This window comes from Agelaius phoeniceus, chromosome 1 (assembly GCF_051311805.1).
Source record: "Agelaius phoeniceus isolate bAgePho1 chromosome 1, bAgePho1.hap1, whole genome shotgun sequence".
In the NCBI taxonomy this organism is placed as follows: Eukaryota; Metazoa; Chordata; class Aves; order Passeriformes; family Icteridae; genus Agelaius; species Agelaius phoeniceus.
The window spans coordinates 154,497,510-154,520,256 of record NC_135265.1 but is presented as its reverse complement, the minus strand read 5'-3'; the positions used below and the strand labels follow the sequence as shown (position 1 = coordinate 154,520,256).

The following is a 22,747-nucleotide window of genomic DNA, read 5'->3' as shown; positions in this document are numbered from 1 at the left end:
CTTCTTGGTGGCTCCTTGGGGACACCTCAGTGTCACCGTGGTGGCCCTTGGGGACACAGGGCCACCACCATGGCTCCTTGGGGACATTTCAGTGTCACCGTGATGGCTCTTTGGGGACACCACACTGTGGTGAGCCTTGGGGACGCGCTGTCCTTGCGGTGGCTCCTTGGGGACAGCTCAGTGTCACCACGGTGACCTTCGGGGACATGCTGGCCTTGAAGTGGCCCTTGGGGACATTTTATTGTCACCACTGTGACCCTTGGGGACACATTGTCCTTCTTGGTGCCTCCTTGGGGACACCTCAGTGTCACCACGGTGACCTTCGCGGACACGCTGTCCTTGTGGTGGCCCTTGGGGACACAGGGCCACCAGTACAGATCTCTGAGGATATTTTATTGTCACCACCATGGCTCCTTGGGGACACCTCAGTGTCACCGTGGTGACCCTTGGGGACACATTGTCACCACCGTGGCTCCTTGGGGATGTTTTATTGTCACCATGGTGGCCCCTGGGGACACATTGTCCTTCTTGGTGGCTCCTTGGGGACACCTCAATGTCACCATGATGGCTTCTTGGGGACACCACACTGTGATGGCTCCTTGGGGACACCTTGTCCTGTGGTGGCTCTTGGGGACACAGGGCCACCAGCACGGCTCCTTGGGGACAATTTATTGTCACCATGGTGGCCCTTGGGGACACCACACCGTGATGGCCCTTGGGGACACATTGTCCTTATTGGTGGCTCCTTGGGGACACCACACTGTCACCATGGTGACCCTTGGGGACATTTCAGCATCACCACTGTGACCTTCAGGGACATGCTGGCCTTGTGGTGGCTCCTTGGGGACACCTCACTGTCACCACGGCTCCTTGGGGACACCACACCGTGATGGCCCTTGGGGACACGCTGGCCTTGTGACCCTTGGGGACAGCTCAGTGTCACTGTGGTGACCCTTGGGGACAGCTCACTGCCACCATGGCTCCTTGGGGACATTTCATTGTCATCTCGATGGCTCCTTGGGGACACCACACAAGGTGACCCTTAGGGATACGCTGTTCTTGTGGTGGCTCCTTGGGGACAGCTCAGTGTCACTGTAATGATCCTTGGGGACACTTCATTGTCACCTTGATGGCTCTTTGGGGACACCACACCGTGATGGCCCTTGGGGACACCAGAATGTCACAGTGGTGACCCTTGGGGACACAGGGCCACCAGCACGGATCTTTGGGGACATTTTATTGTCACCATGGTGGCCCTTGGGGACACGCTGTCCTTGTGGTGGCTCCTTGGGGACACCTCAGTGCCACCACCATGGCTCCTTGGGGACATTTCAGTGTCACCTCGATGGCCCTTGGGGACACCAAACTGTGGTGACCTCTGGGGACACGCTGGCCTTGTGGTGACCCTTGGGGACAGCTCAGTGTCACCACAGTGACCCTTGGGGACACCACACTGTCAGCATGGTGGCCCTTGGGGACACATTGTCACCAACACGGCTCCTTGGGGACACCACACTGTTACTGTAGTGACCCTCGGGGACACCACACTGTGATGGCCCCCAGGGACATTGTCCTGTGGTGGCCCTTGGGGACAGCTCAGTGTCAGCATGGTGACCCTTGGGGACACAGGGCCACCAACAGGGATCCTTGGGGACATTTCAGTGTCACCATGGTGGCCCTTGGGGACACATTGTCCTTCTTGGTGCCTCCTTGGGGGCACATTGTCCTTCTTGGTGGCTCCTTGGGGACACCACACTGTGATGGCTCCTTGGGGACACCTTGTCCTGTGGCAGCCCTTGGGGACACCTCAGTGTCACCGTGGTGGCGCTTGGGGACAGCTCAGCATCACCATTGGGCTCCTTGGGGACACAGGGCCACCAACAGGGATCATTGGGGACATTTTATTGACACCACGGTCACCCTTGGGGACACATTGTCCTTCTTGGTGGCTCCTTGGGGACACCTCAATGCCACCATGGTGACCTTTGGGGACACCACAGCACCTCAATGGCCCTTGGGGACACGCTGGCCTTGTGGTGGCCCTTGGGGACAGCTCAGTGTCACCAACCTGGATCCTTGGGGACACCGCATTGTCACCATGGATCCTTGGGGACACGTCACTGTCACCACGATGGCCCTTTGGGGACGCCTTGTCCTGTGGTGGCTCCTTGGGGACCACGCTGTGACCATGGTGACCCTTGGGGACACAGGGCCACCAGCACGGATCCTTGGGGACATTTTATTGTCACCATGGTGACCCTTGGGGACACCACAGCCCCATGGTGGCCCTTGGGGACACGCTGTCCTTGTGGTGACCCTTGGGGACACCTCAGTGTCACCACGATGCCCCCTTGGGGACACCACACCCCCATGGTGGCCCTTGGGGACACAGGGTCACCAACAAAGATCTTTGGGGACATTTTATTGACACCACGGTGGCCCTTGGGGACACCACACCGTGATGGCCCTTTGGGGACACATTGTCCTGTGGTGGCCCTTGGGGACACAGTGCCACCACCATGGCTCCTTGGGGACATTTCAGTGTCACCACGATGACCCTTGGGGACACCTCAATGCCACCATGGTGACCTTTGGGGACACCACACCATGATGGCCTTTGGGGACACATTGTCCTTGTGGTGGCTCCTTGGGGACACAGGGCCACCAACGTGGATCCTTGGGGACGCGTCACTATTGCCATGGTGACCCTGGGGGACACCACACCGTGATGGCCCTTGGGGACACCTCAATGTCGCCATGGTGATCCTTGGGGACACGTCACTGTCACCGTGATGGCTTCTTGGGGACACGCTGTCCTTGTGGTGACCCTTGGGGACACCTCAGTGACACCATGGTGGCCCTTGGGGACATTTCATTGTCATCTCGATGGCTCTTTGGGGACACCGCACCATGGTGACCTTTGGGGACGCGCTGGCCTTGGGGTGGCCCTTGGGGACAGCTCAGTGTCCCTGCAGTCACTCCTGGTGTCACTTGGTGCCACTCTGGTGCCATTCTGGTGCCACTCTGGTGTCACCCAGCCACGTCCTGATGTCACCTGGTGCCATCCCAGTGCCCCCTGGCCACATCCTGGTGTCACTCTGGTGCCATCCTGGTGTCACCTGCCCATGTTCTGGTGTCACTCTGGTGCCACCTGGCGCCACTCTGGTGTCACCTGGTGCCATCCCGGTGCCATCCTGGTGTCACTCCAGCCATGTCCTGGTGTCACCTGGTGCCACTCTGGTGTCACCCGGCCATGTCCCAGTGTGACCTGGCCATGTCCCGGTGTCACCTGGTGCCATCCTGGTGCCATCCTGGGGTCACCTGGCGCCATCCTGGGCCATGTCCTGGTGTCACTTAGTGCCACTCTGGTGTCACCCAGCCACGTCCTGATGTCACCTGGCGCCATCCTGGTGCCACTCTGGTGTCACCTGGCCATGTCCCAGTGTCACTTGGTGCCATCCTGGTGCCACTCCGGTGTCACTCTGGTGTCACCTGGCCATGTCTCGGTGTCACCTGGTGTCACTCTGGTGCCATCCTGGTGTCACCTGGACACATTCTGGTGTCACCTGGTGCCATGTCCTGGTGCCATCCTGGTGCCACCTGGTGTCATTCTGGTGTCATCCTGGTGCCATCCTCGTGTCATTCTGGGGTCACCTGGTGCCATTCTGGTGTCACCTGGCCATGTCCTGGTGTCGTCCTGGTGTCACCTGGCGCCACTCTGGTGTCACTTGGTGCCATCCTGGTGCCACCTGGTGTCACTCCAGCCATGTCCTGGTGTCACCTGGTGCCATTCTGGTGTCACCCGGCCATGTCCCAGTGTGACCTGGCCATGTCCCGGTGCCATCCCGGTGCCATCCTGGGGTCACTCTGGTGCCATCCTGGGCCATGTCCTGGTGTCACTCCAGCCATGTCCTGGTGTCACCTGGTGTCACTCTGGTGCCATTCTGGTGCCACTCTGGGCCATGTCCCGGTGTCACCTGGTGCCATTCTGGGGTCACTCTGGTGCCACTCTGGGCCATGTCCCGGTGTCACCTGGTGCCACTCCGCTGTCATCCAGCCACGTCCTGATGTCACCTGGCGCCATCCTGGTGCCACTCTGGTGTCACTGTGGTGCCATCCTGGTGCCACCTGGCCACATCCCGTTGCCACCTGGTGCCACTCTGGTGCCATGTCCTGGTGTCACCCGGTGCCATTCTGGTGTCACTCTGGTGTCACCTGGCCATGTCTCGGTGTCACCTGGTGTCACTCTGGTGCCATCCTGGTGTCACCTGGACACATTCTGGTGTCACCTGGTGCCGTGTCCTGGTGCCACTCTGGTGTCATCCTGGTGCCATCCTCGTGTCATCCTGGTGTCACCTGGTGCCATTCTGGTGTCACCTGGCCATGTTCTGGTGTCATTCTGGTGCCACCTGGCGCCACTCTGGTGTCACTTGGTGCCATCCTGGTGTCACCTGGACACGTCCTGGTGCCACCTGGTGCCGTGTCCCGTTGTCACCTGGTGCCATTCTGGTGCCATTCTGGTGTCACTTGGTGCCACTCTGCTGTCACCTGATGCCATCCCGGTGTCACCTGGCCATGTCCCGCTGTCACCTGGTGCCGTGTCCCAGTGCCACTCTGGTGTCACTCTGGTGTCACCCAGCCACATCCCAGTGCCATCCTGGGGTCACTCTGGTACCATTGTGGTGTCACCTGGTGCCATTCTGGTGTCACCTGGCCATGTCCCAGTGTCACTTGGTGCCATCCTGGTGCCATTCTGGTGCCATCCTGGTGTCACCTGGCCATGTCCTGTTGTCACCCGGCCACATCCTGGTGTCACCTGGTGCCACTCCGGTGCCACTCTGGTGTCACCTGGCCATGTCTCGGTGTCACCTGGTGTCACTCTGCTGCCATCCTGGTGCCACCTGGACACGTCCTGGTGTCACCTGGTGCCATCCTGGTGTCATTCTGGTTCCATGTCCTGTTGTCACCCGGTGCCATTCTGGTGTCACCTGGCCATGTCCTGTTGTCACCTGGTGCCACTCTGGGGTCACCCAGCCATGTCCCGGTGCCATCCCGGTGCCACTCCGGTGTCACCTGGCCATGTCCCGTTGTCACCCGGTGCCACTCTGGTGTCACCCGGCCATGTCTCGGTGTCACCTGGTGTCACTCTGGTGCCATCCTGGTGTCACCTGGTGCCATTCTGGTGTCACCTGGCCATGTCCCGCTGTCACCTGGTGCCATTCTGGTGCCACTCTGGTGTCACCTGGTGCCATCCTGGTGTCATCCCAGTGTCACCCAGCTATGTCCCAGTGTCACTCTGCTGCCATCCTGGTGTCACCTGGCCATGTCCTGGTGTCATTCTGGTGCCACCTGGTGTCACCTGGTGCCGTGTCCCATTGTCACCTTGTGCCATTCTGGTGCCGTGTCCCATTGTCCCGCTGTCACCGTGTCCCATTGTCACCTGGTGCCACTCTGGTGTCACCTGGCCATGTCTCGGTGTCACCTGGTGTCACTCTGGTGCCATCCTGGTGTCACCTGGTGCCATCCTGGTGTCACTCTGGTGTCACCTGGCCGTGTCCCAGTGTCACCTGGCCAAATCCTGGTGCCATTCTGGTGTCACTCTGGTGTCACCTGGCCATGTCCCAGTGTGACCTGGTGCCATCCTGGTGTCACCTGATGCCATTCTGGTGTCACCTGACCATGTCCTGGTGTCACGTGGTGCCATCCTGGTGTCATCCCAGTATCACCTGGTGCCATTCTGGTGTCACCTGGTGTCACTCTGCTGTCACCCAGCCACGTCCTGGTGTCACCTGATGCCGTGTCCCGCTGTCACCTGGTGCCGTGTCCCATTGTCACCTGGTGCCGTGTCCCGTTGTCACCGTGTCCCATTGTCACCTGGTGTCACCTGGTGCCGTGTCCCATTGTCACCTGGTGCCATCCTGGTGCTGTGTCCCGCTGTCACCTGGTGGCATTCTGGTGCCGTGTCCCATTGTCCCGCTGTCACCGTGTCCCATTGTCACCTGGTGCCGTGTCCCATTGTCACCTGGTGTCACTCTGGTGTCACCTGGCCATGTCTCGGTGTCACCTGGTGTCACTCTGGTCCCATCCTGGTGTCACCTGGACACATCCTGGTGTCACCTGGTGCCATCCTGGTGCCATCCTGGTGTCATTCTGTTGTCACCTGGCCGTGTCCCAGTGTCACCTGGTGCCATCCTAGTGCCACTCTGGTGCCATCCTGGTGTCACCTGCTGCCATTCTGGTGTCACCCAGCCACGTCCCGGTGTCACCTGGTGCCATCCTGGTGCCATCCTGGTGTCACCTGGTGCCGTGTCCCGGTGCCACTCTGGTGTCACTCTGGTGCCATCCTGGTGTCACCTGGACACATTCTGGTGTCACCTGGTGCCATGTCCTGCTGTCACCTGGTGCCGTGTCCCATTGTCACCTGGCACCATTCTGGTGTCCCCTGGTGCCATCCTGGTGTCCCCTGACCATGTCCCAGTGTCACCTGGCCACATCCTGGTGTCATTGTGGTGTCACTCTGGTGTCACCTGGTGCCATCCTGGTGTCACCTGGTGCCATTCTGGTGTCACCTGGCCATGTCCTGGTGTCATTCTGGTGCCACCTGGTGTCACCTGGTGCCGTGTCCCATTGTCACCTGGTGCCATTCTGGTGCCGTGTCCCATTGTCACCTGGTGCCATTCTGGTGCCATGTCCTGTTGTCACCTGGTGCCACTCTGGTGTCACTCTGGGGTCACCCAGCCACGTCCCAGTGCCATCCTGGTGTCATCTGGTGCCACTCTGGTGTCACCCAGCCATGTCCCGGTGTCACCTGGTGCCACCCTGGTGCCATCCTGGTGTCACCTGGTGCCGTGTCCCGGTGCCACTCTGGTGTCACTCTGGTGCCATCCTGGTGCCACCTGGACACGTCCTGGTGTCACCTGGCCATGTCCCGCTGTCACCTGGTGCCGTGTCCCATTGTCACCTGGTGCCACCTGGCACCACTCTGGTGCCATCCTGGTGTCACCTGGTGCCATTCTGGTGTCACCTGGCCATGTCCTGGTGTCATTCTGGTGCCACCTGGTGTCACCTGCTGCCGTGTCCCGCTGTCACCTGGTGCCATTCTGGTGTCACCTGACTGTGTCCTGGTGTCACGTGGTGCCATCCTGGTGTCATCCCAGTATCACCTGATGCCATTCTGGTGTCACCTGGCCACATCCTGGTGTCACCAGGTGTCATTCTGGTGCCACTCTGGTGTCACCTGGTGTCACTCTGCTGTCACCCAGCCACGTCCTGGTGTCACCTGATGCCATGTCCCGCTGTCACCTGATGCCACGTCCCATTGTCACCTGGTGTCATTCTGGTGCCATCCTGGTGCCACCTGGTGCCGTGTCCCATTGTCCCGCTGTCACCGTGTCCCATTGTCACCTGGTGTCACCTGGTGCCATGTCCCATTGTCCCATTGTCACCTGGTGTCACCTGGTGCCATGTCCCATTGTCCCATTGTCACCTGGTGCCATGTCCCGCTGTCACCGTGTCCTGTTGTCACCTTGTGCCATTCTGGTGCCGTGTCCCATTGTCACCTGGTGCCATGTCCCATTGTCACCTGGTGCCGTGTCCCATTGTCACCTTGTGCCATTCTGGTACCGTGTCCCATTGTCACCTGGTGCCACCTGGTGCCGTGTCCCATTGTCACATGGTGCCATTCTGGTGCCATGTCCCATTGTCACCTGTCTGTCCCCGTCCCCTCCCTCTCCTCCCTCTCCTCCTCCTCCTCTCTCCTGTCCAGGTGCCTCAGGTGCTGCTGCAGCTCCTCGGGGATGGGCACCTCCAGCAGGTTCTGCAGGCCCGGCTCGGGCTCGTCCCCGATCAGCACCTGGGGACACCCAAAAACGGAGAAAATCCCTAAAATAACCCCAAAAACGGAGAAAATCCGCCTAAAATAACCCCAAAAATGGAGAAAATCCGCATAAAATAACCCCAAAAATGGAGAAAATCCGCATAAAATAACCCCAAAAATGGAGAAAATGCCCCCCAAAATGAGAAAATGCCCCCAAAATAGCCCCAAAAACGGAGAAAATCCCACCCCAAACCCCCAAAATATCCCATCCCAAACCCCCAAACTCCAACCCCCAAACCCCAAACCCCCAAGTGCCCCAAACCCCAAACCCCAAACCCCCCAAACCCCAAAGCCCCAAAACCCCCAAACCCCCAAGTGCCCCAAACCCCCCAAACCCCAAAGCCCCAAAACCCAAAACCCCCAAACCCAAACCCCAAACCCCCAAAATCTTTCACCCCAATCCCCAAAACCCCAAACCCCAAACACCCCAAACCCCAAACCCAAAAAACTCCCCAAAATCCAACCCCCAAAAACCCCAAACCCCAAACCCCCAAACTCCCAAACCCAAAACCCTGAATCCCAAACTCCCAAACCCCAAACCCCAAAACTTCCCAAACCCCCAAACCTAAAACCCTAAAACCCTAAAACCCCAAACCCCAAAGACCCCAAACCCCAAACCCCCAAAACCCAAAATCTTTCACCCCAAACCCCAAATGCCCCAAAAGCCCCCAAACCCCCAAACCCCAAACTCCCCAAAATCTTCCACCCCAAGACCCAAAACCCCAAACCCTAAACCCCAAGCCCCAAAACCCCAAACCCCCAAACCCCAAACCCCAAACCCCAAAAACCCCAAAACCCCAAACCCCAAAACCCCCAAACCCCAAACCCCAAACCCCAAAAACCCCAAAACCCCAAACCCCCAAATCCCCAAAACCCCAAATCCCCATAAACCCCAAACCCCAAACCCCAAAGCCCCCAAAGCCCAAAGCCCAAACCCCTGACCCCAAAATCTTTCACCCCAAACCCCAAAAACCCCAAACCCCAAAACTCACAAACCCCAAAATCTTCCACCCCAACCCTCACCCCCAAACCCCTGACCCCAAAATCTTTCACCCCAAATGCCCCAAACCCCAAATGCCCCAAACCCCAAACCCCAAAAACCCCAAAACCCCAAACCCCAAAATCTTTCAGCCCAAACCCCAAAATTCCCCAAAATCCCACCCAAACCCCCACCCCCAAACCGCAAACCCCAAAACCCCAAAATCTTTCACCCCAAACTCCAAACCCAAACCCCAAAACTTCCCAAAATCCCACCTAAAACCCCAAACCCCCACACAACAAACCCCAAACCTCCAAACCCCAAACCCCCAAAACCCCAAACCCAAAACCCCAAACCCCAAACCCCAAATCCCAAAACCCCATAATCCAAACCTCCATAAAAAATCCCACCCAAATCCCTGAAACCCCAAACCCCAAACCTCAAAACCCCAAAAGCCCCAAACCAAAACACCAAACCCCAAAATCTTTCACCCCAAACCTCACCCCCAAACCCCAAAACCCCCCAAACACTGAAACCCCAAACTCCAAATGCCCCAAACCCCAAAATCTTTCAGCACAAGACCCCAACCCCCAAACCCCAAAACCCCCAAACCCCAAAATCTTCACCCCAAACCACAAACCCCCAAAATCCCCAAACCCCCAAATCTTTCACCCCAAACCCCAAAATCCCCAAACCCCAAAACCCCAAAAACCCCAAAACCCCAAACCCCGAACCCCCAAAATCTTTCACCCCAAACCCCAAATCTCCAAAACCCCAAAATCTTTCACCCCAAACTCCAAGACCCCAAACCCCAAACCCCAAACCCCGCAAACCCCCAAACCCTAAAACCCCATACTTCAAAACCCCAAACTCCCAAACCCAAACCCCAAAATCCCCAAAAACCCCAAACCCCAAACTCTTTCATCCCAAAGCCCAAACCCCAAACCTCCCAAACCCCAACCCCTCAAACCCCAAACCCCCAAACCCCAAATCCAAAGACCCCAAACCCCAAACTCTCCAACCCCCCAAAATCCCAAACCCCAAAATCTTTCACCCCAAACCCCAAAAACCCCAAAATCTTTCACCCCAAACCCCGCAAACACCGCAAACCCCAAACCCCAAAACCCCAAACCCCAAACCCCAAAACCCCAAACCCCAAAACCCCAAACCCCAAACCCCCAAAACCCAAAATCTTTCACCCAACCCTCACCCCCAAACCCCAAAATCTTTAACCTCAAATCCAAAACCCCAAACCCCAAACCCCAAAATCTTTCACCCCAATCCCCCAAAACCCCAAACTCCCAAACCCCAAATTTTTCACCCCAAACCCCAAAACTCAAGACCCCAAAACCCAAACTCTCCAACCCCCCAAACCCCAAAATCCCCAACCCCAGAAACCCCAAACCCCAAAACTCCCTAAAATCCCACCCCAAACCCCAAAACCCCAAACCCCAACGACCCCAAACCCCCAAACACCCCAAACCCCAAAATCTTTCACCCCAAACCCCAAACCCCAAACCCAAAATCCCCAAACGCCCAAACACCCAAACCCCAAACCCCAAAATCTTTCACCCCAAACCCCAAATGCCCCAAGTGCCCCAAACCCCCAAACCCCCAAACCCCCAAAACCCCAACCCCCAAACCCCCAAAACCCCAATCCCCAAACCCAAAGACCCCAACCCCCAAACCCCCAAACCTCCACACCCCAAAACCCAAACCCCAAAATCTTTCACCCCAAACCCCCAAAATCCCCAAACCCCCAAACACCCAAAACCCCAAAATCTTTCACCCCAACCCTCACCCCAAAACCCCAAAACCCCAAAACCCCAAAATCTTTCACCCCAAACCCCAAGACCCCAAACCCCAAACCCCAAAAACCGCAAACCCCAAACCCCAAAATCTTTCACCCCAAACCCCCAAGCCCAAAACCCACAAACCCCAAACCCCAAAACCCCAAACCCCAAACCCCAATCCTTCAACCCCCAAAACCCCAAACCCCCAAATCCCCAAAACCCCAAAACCCCCAAACACCGCAAACCCCCAAACCCCAAACTCCAAATGCCCCAAACCCCAAAATCTTTCACCCCAAACCCCCAAAACCCCAAACCCCCAAACCCCAAAATCTTTCACCCCAAACCCCCAAAACCCCAAACCCCAAGACCCCAAACGCCAAAATCCCCAAACCCCCAAACACCCAAGCCCTAAAATCTTTCACTCCAAACCCCAAACCAAAACTCCCCAAAATCCCAAACCCCAAAACCCCAAACACCGCAAACCCCCAAACCCCAAACCCCAAACCCCAAAATCTTTCACCCCAAACCCCAAACTCCCAAACCCCAAAACCGAAAACCCCAAACCCCCAAAGCCCCAAACCCCAAATGCCCCAAACCCCAAAATCTTTCACCCCAAAACCCCAAACCTCCAAACCCCAAACCCCCACACCCAAAATCCCAAACCCCAAGACCCCAAACCCCAAAATCTTTCACCCCCAACCCCCAAACCCCCAAACTCCAAATGCCCCAAATCTCCAAATCCACAAATCTTTCACCCCAAACCCCAAACCCCCAAACTCAAAACCCCAAACCCCCAAACCCAAACACCCAAATCTTTTAACCCAAACCCCAAACCCCAAAATCTTTCACCCCAAACCCACAAAACTCCCCAAAATCCAACCCCCAAAAACCCCAAACCCCAAACCCCAAACACCCCAAACCCTAAACCCCAAAATCCCCAAACCCCTAACCCCAAAATCTTTGACCCCCAAACCCCAAATCCCAAACCCCAAAACCCCAAACTCCTTAAAAATCCCACCCAAAACCCCAACCCCCAAACCCCCAAAACCCCAATCCCCAAACCTCCACACCCCAAACCCCAAACCCCCAAAATCCCCAAACCCCCAAACACCCAAAACCCCAAAATCTTTCACCCCAACCCTCACCCCCAAACCCCAAAACCCCAAAACCCCAAAATCTTTCACCCCAAACCCCAAGACCCCAAACCCCAAACACCGCAAACCCCAAACCCCAAAATCTTTCACCCCAAACCCCCAAGCCCCAAACCCGCAAACCCCAAACCCCCAAACCCCAATCCTTCAACCCCCAAAACCCCAAACCCCCAAATCCCCAAACCCCAAACTCCAAATGCCCCAAACCCCAAAATCTTTCACCCCAAAGCCCAAAATCCCAAACCCCAAAACCCCAAACCACAAAATCTTTCACCCCAAACTCCAAACCTCCAAACCCAAACCCCAAAATCTTTAACCACAAAATCCAAAACCCCAAACCCCAAAATCTTTCACCCCGAGCCCCAAAATCTTTCACCCCAATCCCCAAACCCCAAACCCCCCAAACCCAAAAACCCAAATCCAAAACCCCAAACCCCTGAATCCCAAATGCCCCAAACCCCAAAACCCCAAAACCCCAAACTCCAAGACCCCAAACCCCAAAATCTTTCACCCCAATCCCCCAAAACCCCAAACTCCCAAACCTCAAATTTTTCACCCCAAACCCCAAAACTCAAGACTCCAAACCCCAAACTCTCCAACCCCCCAAACCCCAAAATCCCCAACCCCAGAAACCCCAAACCCCAAAACTCCCTAAAATCCCACCCCAAACCCCAAAACCCCAAACCCCAACGACCCCAAACCCCCAAACACCCCAAACCCCAAAATCTTTCACCCCAAACCCCAAACTCCAAACCCCAAACCCAAAATCCCCAAGTGCCCCAAACCCCCAACCCCAAAACCCCAAAACCCCAAACCCCAAAACCCCCAAGCCCAGACCCCCAAACCCCCAAACCCCAAACCCCCAAAGCCCCAAACCCCAACCCCCAACCCCCAACCCCCAACCCCCAAACCCCAAAATCTTTCACCCCAAAGACCCCAAACCCCAAATCTCCAAAACCCCAAACCCCCAAACCCCCAAACCCCCAAAACCCCAAAACCCCAAACCCCAAGACCCCAAACCCCAAACCCCCAAAATCTTTCACTCCAAACCCCGCAAACACCGCAAACCCCAAACCCTGTACACCCCAAACCCCAAAACTCCAATCCCAAAAACCCCAAACCCCTGAACTCCCTAAAATCCCACCCAAAACCCCAACCCCCAAATCCCCAAAAACCCCAAACCCCAAAACTCCAAACCCAAACCCCAAAACCCCAAACCCAAACCCCAAACACCCAAAATCTTTCACCCCAAACCCCCAAAATCCCAAACCCCAAACCCCAAACCCCAAACCAAAACTCCCCAAAATCCCAAAGCCCCAAAATCCCCAAACCCCCAAACACCCAAAACCCCAAAATCTTTCACCCAAACCCCCAAATCCCAAACCCCAACCCCCAAAACCCCAAACTCCAAACCCCAAAGTCCTTCACCCCAAACCCCAAAATTCCCCAAAAACCCACCCAAATCCCCAAATCCCCAAATCCCCAAAACCCCAAACCCCCCAAACCCCAAACCCCCAAACCCAAACACCCAAATCTTTTAACCCAAACCCCAAACCCCAAAATCTTTCACCCCAAACCCACAAAACTCCCCAAAATCCAACCCCCAAAAACCCCAAACCCCAAGCCCCCAAACCCCCAAACCCCAAACCCCAAAATCTTTCACCCCAAACCCCAAATGCCCCAAGTGCCCCAAACCCCCAACCCCAAAACCCCCAAACCCCAAACACCCCAAACCCCAAAACTCCAAACCCAAAACCCCAAACCCCCAACCTCCCAAAACCCCAAATCCCAAAATCTTTCACCCCAAAACCCCAAACCTCCAAACCCCAAACCCCCACACCCAAAATCCCAAACCCCAAGACCCCAAACCCCAAAATCTTTGACCCCAAACCCCCAAACCCCAAAACCCCCAAACCCCAAACTCCAAATGCCCCAAACCCCAAAATCTTTGACCCCAAACCCCAAACCCCCAAAACCCCAAACCCCCAAACCCCAAAATCTTTCACCCCAAACCCCCAAAACCCCAAACCCCAAACCCCCAAACACCCAAGCCCTAAAATCTTTCACTCCAAACCCCAAACCAAAACTCCCCAAAATCCCAAACCCCAAAACCCCAAACACCGCAAACCCCCAAACCCCAAACCCCAAACCCCAAAATCTTTCACCCCAAACCCCAAACTCCCAAACCCCAAAACCGAAAACCCCAAACCCCCAAAGCCCCAAACCCCCAAACCCCAAATGCCCCAAACCCCAAAATCTTTCACCCCAAAACCCCAAACCTCCAAACCCCAAACCCCCACACCCAAAATCCCAAACCCCAAGACCCCAAACCCCAAAATCTTTCACCCCCAAATCCCCAAACCCCAAACTCCAAATGCCCCAAATCTCCAAATCCACAAATCTTTCACCCCAAACCCCAAACCCCCAAACTCAAAACCCCAAACCCCAAACACCCAAATCTTTTAACCCAAACCCCAAACCCCAAAATCTTTCACTGCAAAAACCCCAAACCCCAAACCCTAAACCCCAAACCTCCAATCCCCAATCCCCAAAACCCTAAACCCCAAAAACCCCAAACCCCAAACCCCCAAAATCTTTCACCCCAAACCCCCAAACCCCAAACCCCAAACCCCCAAGTGCCCCAAACCCCAAACCCCCCAAACCCCCCAAACCCCAAACCCCAAAGCCCCAAACCCCCAAACCCCAAAGCCCCAAAATCTTTCACCCCAATCCCCAAAACCCCAAACCCCCAAACTCAAAACCCCAAACCCCAAAATCTTTCACCCAAAAACCCCAAACACTGCAAACCCCCAAACCCCAAATCCCAAAAACCCCAAACCCCCCCAAACCCCAACCCCCAAACCCCCAACCCCAAACCCCAAATCCCAAACCTCAAACCCCAAACCCCAAAATCTTTCACCCAAACCCCCAAACTCCAAACCCCAAAGCCCCAAGTGCCCCAAACCCCAAAGCCCCCAAACCCCCAGCCCCCAAATCCCCAAACCCCAAACTCCAAATGCCCCAAAATCTTTCACCCCAAACCTCAAACCCCAAACCCCAAAACCCCAAACCCCAAACACCCCAAAATCTTTCACCCAAAAACCCCAAACACTGCAAACCCCCAAACCCCAAAACCCCAAATCCCAAAAACCCCAAACCCCCCCAAACCCCAACCCCCAAACCCCCAATCCCCAAACCCCAAATCCCAAACCTCAAACCCCAAACCCCAAAATCTTTCACCCAAACCCCCAAACTCCAAACCCCAAACTCCAAACCCCAAAGTCCTTCACCCCAAACCCCAAAATTCCCCAAAATCCCACCCAAACCCCCAAACCCCAAACCCCCAAACCCCCAAACCCCAAACCCCCAAAACCCCAAACCCCCAAAACCCAAAATCCCCAAACCCCAAACCCCAAAATCTTTCACCTCAATCCCCAAAACCCCAAACGCCAAACACCCCAAACCCCAAACCCAAAAAACTCCCCAAAATCCAACCCCCAAAAACCCCAAACCCCAAACCCTAAAATCTTTCACTCCAAACCCCAAAACTAAAACTCCCCAAAATCCCAAACCCCAAACCCCCAAACCCCAAAATCTTTCACCCCAAACCCCAACCCCCCAAACCCCAAACCCCCAAACCCCCAAATGCCCCAAACCCCAAAACCCCAAATGCCCCAAACCCCAAAATCTTTCACCCCAAATCCCAAACCCCAAAATCTTTGACCCCAAATGCCCCAACCCCCAAATCTTTGACCCCAAACCCCAAAATCTTTGACCCCAAACCCCCAAATCTTTGACCCCAAACCCCATAGGCCGTACCTGGATGAGCCTGAGGCAGGCGCGCAGCACCCGGGGGTTCCTCTCGTGCCCGTGCAGCTCCCGCAGCACCAGGTACGAACCACGGGACCTCAGCTGGAGCCGCCCGGGGGCAGTGGCTGCCAGCTGCACCAGGGGGCACAAAATGGGGGGAATTCCTTAAATAAACCCCAAAAAATCCTCAGGAACCCTAAAATTCCTCAAAGAAACCCAGAATTCCTCAAGGAAACCCCAAAATCCCAGGTACGAACCATGGGACCTGAGCTGGAGCCGCCCGGGAGCGGTGGCTGCCAACTGTGCCAGGGGACACAAAATGGGGACAAAATTCATCAAAGAAACCCCAAAAACTGAGCAAGGAACCCCAAAAATCCTCAGGAACCCCAAAATCCCAGGTACGAACCACAGGACCTGAGCTGGAGCCGCCCGGGGGCAGTGGCTGCCAGCTGTGCCAGGGGACACAAAATGGGGACACAAAATGGGGACAAGGTCAAAATCCCTGCAATGAACCCCAAAATCTGAGCAAGGAACCCTAAAATTCTTCATGGAACCCCCAAATTGCTCAAAGAAACCCAAAATCCCAGGTACGAACCACAGGACCTGAGCTGGAGCCGCCCGGGGGCGGTGGCTGCCAGCTGTGCCAGGGGGACACAAAATGGGGACAAAATTCATCAAAGAAACCCCAAAAATTCCTCATGGAACCCTAAAAATTCCTAAGGAAACCCCAAAATTCCTCAAGGAAACCCCACAATCCCAGGTACGAACCACAGGCCCTGAGCTGGAGCCGCCCGGGAGCGGTGGCCGCCAACTGCGCCAGGGGGACACAAAATGGGGACACAAAATGGGGACAAGGTCAAAATCCCTGCAATGAACCCTAAAATCTGAGCAAGGAACCCTAAAATTGCTCAAAGAAACCCAAAATTCCTCAAGGAACCCCAAAATTCCTCAAAGAAACCCTAAAAATCCTCAGGAACCCCAAAATCCCAGGTACGAACCACGGGACCTCAGCTGGAGCCGCCCGGGCGCGGTGGCCGCCAACTGCACCAGGGGACACAAAATGGGGACAAAATTCCTTAAATAAACCCCAAAATTCCTCATGGAACCCCAAAAAATCCTCAACAAAGGCCAAAATTCGTCATGGAATTTCCAAAATTGCTCAAGAAACCCCCAAAAATTCTTCATGGAACCCTCAAAATTTCTCATGGAACCCCTAAAAATTCCTCAGGGAACTCCAAAGTTCCTCATGGAACCCCAAAATTCCTCCAAGAATTTCAAAGGTTCCTCAAGGAAACCCCAAAATTCCTCAAATAACCCCAAAAGTCCTCAAAGAAACCCCAACAAATTCCTCCAAGAATTTCAAAGGTTCCTCAAGAAATTCCAAAAATTCCTCAAGGAACCCCCAAAAAGTTCCTCAAGAAACCCCAAAAAATCCTCATGGAACCCCAAAAAATTCCTCCCAGAATGTCAAAGATTCCTCAAGGAACCCCAAAATTGCTCAAAGAAACCCAAAATTCTTCAAGGAACCCCAAAAATTCCTCAGGAAACCCCAAAAATTCCTCAAGGAACCCCAAAAATTCCTCAAGGAACCCCAAAATTCCTCCAAGAATTTCAAAGGTTCCTCAAAGAACCCTCAAAAATTCCTCAAGGAACCCCAAAAATTCTTCATGGAACCCTCAAAATTTCTCATGGAACTCCCAAAATTCTACAAGGAAACCCCAAAATTCCTCAGGAAACCCCAAAAATTTCTCAAGGAACCCCAAAAAAATCCTCATAGAAACCTCAAAATTCCTCAAAAAAACCCCAAAATTCTTCATGGAATCTCCAAAATTCCTCAAAAAAACCCAAAATTCCTCATGGAACCTTTAAAGTTCCTCTAAGAATTTCAAAGATTCCTCAAGGAACTCCTAAAATTCCTCATAGAAACCCAAAAATTCCTTGGGAACCCCAAAATTCCTCAAGGAAACCCCAAAACCTCCTCATAGAACCCCCAAAATTCCTCATAGAAACCCCAAAAATTCCTCAAAAAACCCCAAAATTCTTCAAAGAAACCCCAAAAATTCCTTGGGAACCCCAAAATTCCTCATAGAACCCCCAAAAATTCCTCAAAAAAACCCCAAAATTCCTCATAGAACCCTCAAAACCTCCTCAAGGAACCCCAAAAAATTCCTCCAAGAAACCCCAAAAATTCCTCAGAAACCCCAAAATTCCTCATAGAAACCTCAAAATTCCTCAAAAAAACCCTAAAATTCTTCCTGGAACCCCCAAAATTCCTCAGGGAACCCCAAAATTCCTCAAAAAACCCTCAAAATTCCTCAAAGAAACCCCAAAATTCGTCACGGAACCCCAGAATTCCTCAAGGAACCCCCAAAACCTCCTCATAGAACCCCAAAAATTCCTCATGGAACCCCCAAAATTCTTCCTGGAACCCCCAAAATTCCTCAAAGAAACCCCAAAATTCCTCATGGAAGCCCCGAAACCTCCTCATAGAACCCTCAAAAATTCCTCATGGAACCCCCAAATTCCTCATAGAACCCCAGAACTCCTCAAAGAAACCCCAAAGTTCCTCATGGAACCCCCAAAATTCCTCCAAGAATTTCAAAGATTCCTCAAAAAAACCCCAAAAATTCCTCAAGGAACCCCCAAGATTCCTCATAGAAACCTCAAAATTCCTCAAAGAAACCCCAAAATTCTTCATAGAAACCCCAAAAATTCCTCAAAAAAACCCCAAAATTCTTCAAAGAAACCCCAAAAATTCCTTGGGAACCCCAAAATTTCCTCATGGAACCCCCAAAATCCTTCATGGAAACCCCAAAATTTCTTCCTGGAACCCCCAAAACCTCCTCCTAGAACCCCCAAAATTCCTCATAGAAACCTCAAAATTCCTCAAAAAAACCCCAAAATTCTTCATGGAAACCCCAAAATTCCTTGGGAACCCCAAGATTTCCTCATGGAACCCCCAAAATTCCTCAAGGAACCCCAAAATTCTTCAAAGAACCCCCAAAAATTCCTCATGGAACCCCCAAAATCCCTTAGGAACCCCCAAAAATTCCTCAAGGAAACTCCAAAATTCTTCCTGGAACCCCCAAAATTCCTCAAAAAAACTCCAAAATTCTTCATGGAACCCCCGAAAATTCCTCATGGAACCCAAAAAAATCCTCATAGAAACCCCAAAATTCTTCATGGAACCCCAAAAATTCCTCAAGGAACCCCAAAAATTCTTCATGGAACCCCCAAAAATTTATCAAGAAACCCCCAAAATTCTTCAAGGAAACCCCAAAACCTCCTCATGGAACCCCCAAGATTCCTCATAGAAACCTCAAAATTCCTCAAAAAAACCCCAAAATTCCTCAAGGGACCCCAAATTTCTTCCTGGAACCCCCAAAATTCCTCAAGGAACCCCAAAAATTCCTCCAAGAATTCCTCAATAAACCCCAAAATTCCTCAAAGAAACCCCAAAACCTCCTCATAGAACCCCAAAATTCCTCGAGGAACCCCTAAAAATTCCTCATGGAACCTCCAAAATCCCTTAGGAACCCCCAAAACCTCCTCATAGAACCCCAAAATTCCTCATAGAAACCTCAAAATTCCTCAAAACAACCCCAAAATTCTTCATGGAAACCCCAAAATTTCTTCCTGGAACCCCAAAATTCTTCATGGAAACCCCAAAATTTCTTCCTGGAACCCCCAAAACCTCCTCATAGAACCCCCAAGATTCCTCATAGAAACCTCAAAATTCCTCAAAAAAACCCCAAAATTCTTCATGGAACCCCCAAATTTCCTCAAGGAACCCCAAAAATTCCCGGGGAACCCCAAAATTCCTGTGGAACCCCAATTTCCCCTCACCAGCAGCAGCGTTTCCAGCAGCATTGTCCGGATCTCGGGCTCCTCCTCACTCTGGTGATCAGGAGGGAGGAACTGCAGATCCACGGGGAGCTCTGGGATAAATAAAATAAAATTAAATATAAATAGAAATAGAAATAGAAAATAAAATATAAATAAAATATAAAATAAAATATAAAATAAAATATAAATCAAATGTAAAATCAAATCTGGTGCTCGGGAGGGAGGAACTGCAGGTCCACGGGCAGCTCTGGGGGGGAAATATAAATAAAATATAAATATAAATATAAATTAAATATAAATTAAATATAAAATGTAAATATAAACTAAATATAAATTAAATATAAAATATAATAAAATATAAAATCAAATCTGGTGCTCGGGAGGGAGGAACTGCAGATCCACAGGGAGCTCTGGGGAATAAAATATAAAATATAAATAAAATAAAATTAAATATAATAAAATATAAAATAAAATATAATAAAATATTAAAAAAAATATAATAAAATATAAAATCAAATCTGGTGCTCGGGAGGGAGGAACTGCAGGTCCACGGGCAGCTCTGGGGGGGAATAAATAAAATAAAATACAAAGTAAAATATATATAAAAAAAATATAATAAAATAAAATAAATAATACAAAATAATAAAATAAAATAAAATATTAAAATAAAATAAAAATAAAATAATAAAACAAAATATAAAATGAAAAAATAAAATAAAATACAAAATAAAATAGAAAATAAAATATAAATAAAATAAAAAATCCCAAAATTTCCCTCAAAAATTCTGAAAAAATTCCCAAAAAAATTCCCCCCAAATTTCCCCAAAAAATCCCCTAAAATAAAAGAAAAAATTTAAAAAGAATCCCCAAAAATCCCCAAAAATTCCCCAAAAATACCAACAAATTCCCAAAAATTCCCAAAAAAAATCCCCCAAAAAATCCCCCCAAAATCCCCAAAAATATAAAATTAAAATTGAAAAAAAATCCCAAAAGTTTCTGAAAAAAATTCCAAAAAAAATCCAAAAAAAATCCGAAAAAATTCCCAAAAATTCCTACAAAAAAATCCCCAAAAAATCCCCCCAAAAATCCCCAAAAATTCAAAAAAAATTCGCAAAAAATCCCGAAAAATTTAAAAAAAAATCCCCAAAAAAATCCTCAAAAATTCCAAAAAAAACCCACAAAAACTTCTAAAAAAATTCTGAAAAAAAATCCAAAAAAAATCCCCAAAACTCCCCAAAAATATTTTAAAAAATTGAAAAAAATCGCTAAAAATCCCCAAAAAATCCCCAAAAATTCAAAAAAATTCCAAAAAAATCCCCCAAAAAATCTGAAAAAATCCCCAAAAATCCAAGAAAATTCCTAAAAAATTCCCAAAAAAATCCCAAAAAAATCCCCAAAAAATCCAAAAATTTCCGAAAAAAAATCCCCAAAAAATCCCCCCAAAAAACGAAGAAAATTCCCAAAAATTCCAAAAAATCCCTTTAAAAAATTCCCTAAAAAATCCAAAAAAATTCCCAAATAATCCCCAAAAATACCAAAAAAAAAAACCCAAAAAACCCCCACAAAATCCCAAAAATTTCCAAAAAAATTCCAAAAAAATCCCAAAAATTCCCCAAAATTCCCCCCCCAAAAAACCCCAAAAATTCCCTAAAATTTTCTCAAAACTTCCCCCAAAAAATCCCCAAAATTGCCCCAAAAATTCCCCAAAAATCCAAAAGAATTCCCCAAAAATCCCAAAAAAATATCCAAAAAATCCCCATAAATTCTGGAAAAAATCCCCAAAAAATCCAGAAAAAATCCTTACAAATCCCCAAAAAATTAAAAAAAAAATCCCCTAAAAAATACCCAAAATCCCCCAAAAAATCCAAAAAAATCCCGAAAAATCCCCAAAATTATAAAATAAACATTCAAAAAAAATCCCCAAAATTTCACAAAAATTCTACCAAAAATTCCAAAGAAATTTGCCAAAAATTTGCTAAAAATCCCCCAAAAAATCCGTAAAAATCCCCTAAAAATTCTCAAAAAATCCCCCAAAAAATCCCTGAAAATCCCAACGAAATCCCCAAAAATATAAAATAAAAATTAAAAAAAAATCCCCAAAAATTTCCCAAAAAAATCCCCAAAAAATTCCCCAAAAATTCCCCCAAAAACTTCAAAAAATCCCCGAAAAATCCCAAAAATTTCTGAAAAATTTCCAAAAAAAAAATCCCAAAAATTCCCCAAAATTCCCCCCATAAAATTCCCCCAAAAAATTCCCCAAAAAATCCTCAAAACATCCAAAAAAATCCCCAAAAATTCAAAAAAAACCCCAAAAACTTCTGAAAAAATTCTGAAAAAAATCCGAAAAAAATCCCAAATACTCCCCAAAAATTTCCCCAAAATCCCCCAAAAATCCCAAAAAATAAAAAATAATCCCCAAAAAAACCCCAAAATTCCCTAAAATTTTCTCAAAATTTCCCCCAAAAATCCAAAAAAAATCCCCAAAAATTCCCAAAAAATCCAAGAAAATTCCGAAAAATTTCCAAAAATCCCTCAAAAAATTCCCCGAAAAATCCAAAAAAATCCCCAAGAATATAAAATAAAAATTCCAAAAAAATCCCAAAAATTTCCGAAAAAAATTCCAAAAAATCCCAAAAATCTCACAAAATTCCCTCCATAAAATTCCCAAGAAATCCAAAAATTCCCCAAAATTTCCCAAAAAAATCCTCAAAAAATCCAAAAAAATCCCCCAAAATTCCAAAAAAAACCCCAAAAACTTCTGAAAAACTTCTGAAAAAAATCCCCAAAAAATCCCCCAAAAAAACCCCAAAATTTCCCCAAAATCCCCCAAAAATCCCCCAAAAATCCCAAAAAAATCCCAAAAAAACCCCCAAAATTCCCTAAAATTTTCTCAAAATTTGCCCCAAAAAATCCCAAAAAAATCCCCAAAAATTCAAACAAAACCCCCTAAAAATACCCAAAAATTCCCCCAAAAAATCCAAGAAAATTCCCAAAAAATCCCCAAAAAATTCCAAAAAATCCCCGAAAAATCCCCAAAATTTCTGAAAAAATCCACAAAAAATCCCTAAAAATTCCCAAAAAACCCTCCAAAATTCCCCAAAAAATCAGAAAAAAATCCCAAAAATTCCCCCAAAAATCCACAAAAATATAAAATAAAAATTAAAAAAAAAAATCCCCCAAAATCCCAAAAATTTCTGGAAAAATTCCAAAAAAATCCCAAAAAATCCCCCAAAAATTTGCTAAAAATCCCAAAAAATTCCCAAGAAAATTCCCAAAAAAATCCCCCAAAAAT

At 50.1% G+C, this 22,747-nt stretch overlaps 1 protein-coding gene and 2 long non-coding RNA genes across 3 annotated transcripts in view; all 3 read right to left on the bottom strand.

The window, feature by feature from the left end:
• LOC143695626 (uncharacterized) lies at window positions 1-1,743 on the bottom strand. Its single transcript, XR_013185020.1, has 2 exons — window positions 1,568-1,743; window positions 1-609 (listed from the first exon to the last, which is right to left on the bottom strand). It is a non-coding gene; the product is annotated as an uncharacterized LOC143695626 (long non-coding RNA).
• Window positions 1,744-3,332: 1,589 nt separating this feature from the next.
• LOC143695625 (uncharacterized) lies at window positions 3,333-7,438 on the bottom strand. The gene is made up of 7 exons (XR_013185019.1): window positions 6,972-7,438; window positions 6,905-6,917; window positions 6,612-6,766; window positions 6,485-6,527; window positions 5,875-6,181; window positions 4,150-5,835; window positions 3,333-3,566 (listed from the first exon to the last, which is right to left on the bottom strand). It is a non-coding gene; the product is annotated as an uncharacterized LOC143695625 (long non-coding RNA).
• A 263-nt stretch (window positions 7,439-7,701) lies between these two features.
• Window positions 7,702-22,747, bottom strand: part of HGH1 (HGH1 cochaperone) — a 35,651-nt gene continuing 20,605 nt past the window's right edge. Inside the window, exons 5-8 of the mRNA XM_077174363.1 lie at window positions 19,456-19,547; window positions 16,616-16,650; window positions 15,619-15,706; window positions 7,702-7,852 (exon numbers count right to left, since the gene is read on the bottom strand). Of these exons, the coding sequence (XP_077030478.1) occupies window positions 7,703-7,852; window positions 15,619-15,706; window positions 16,616-16,650; window positions 19,456-19,547 (365 nt within the window). The 3' untranslated portion in view covers window position 7,702. The remainder of the gene's footprint in view (window positions 7,853-15,618; window positions 15,707-16,615; window positions 16,651-19,455; window positions 19,548-22,747) is intronic.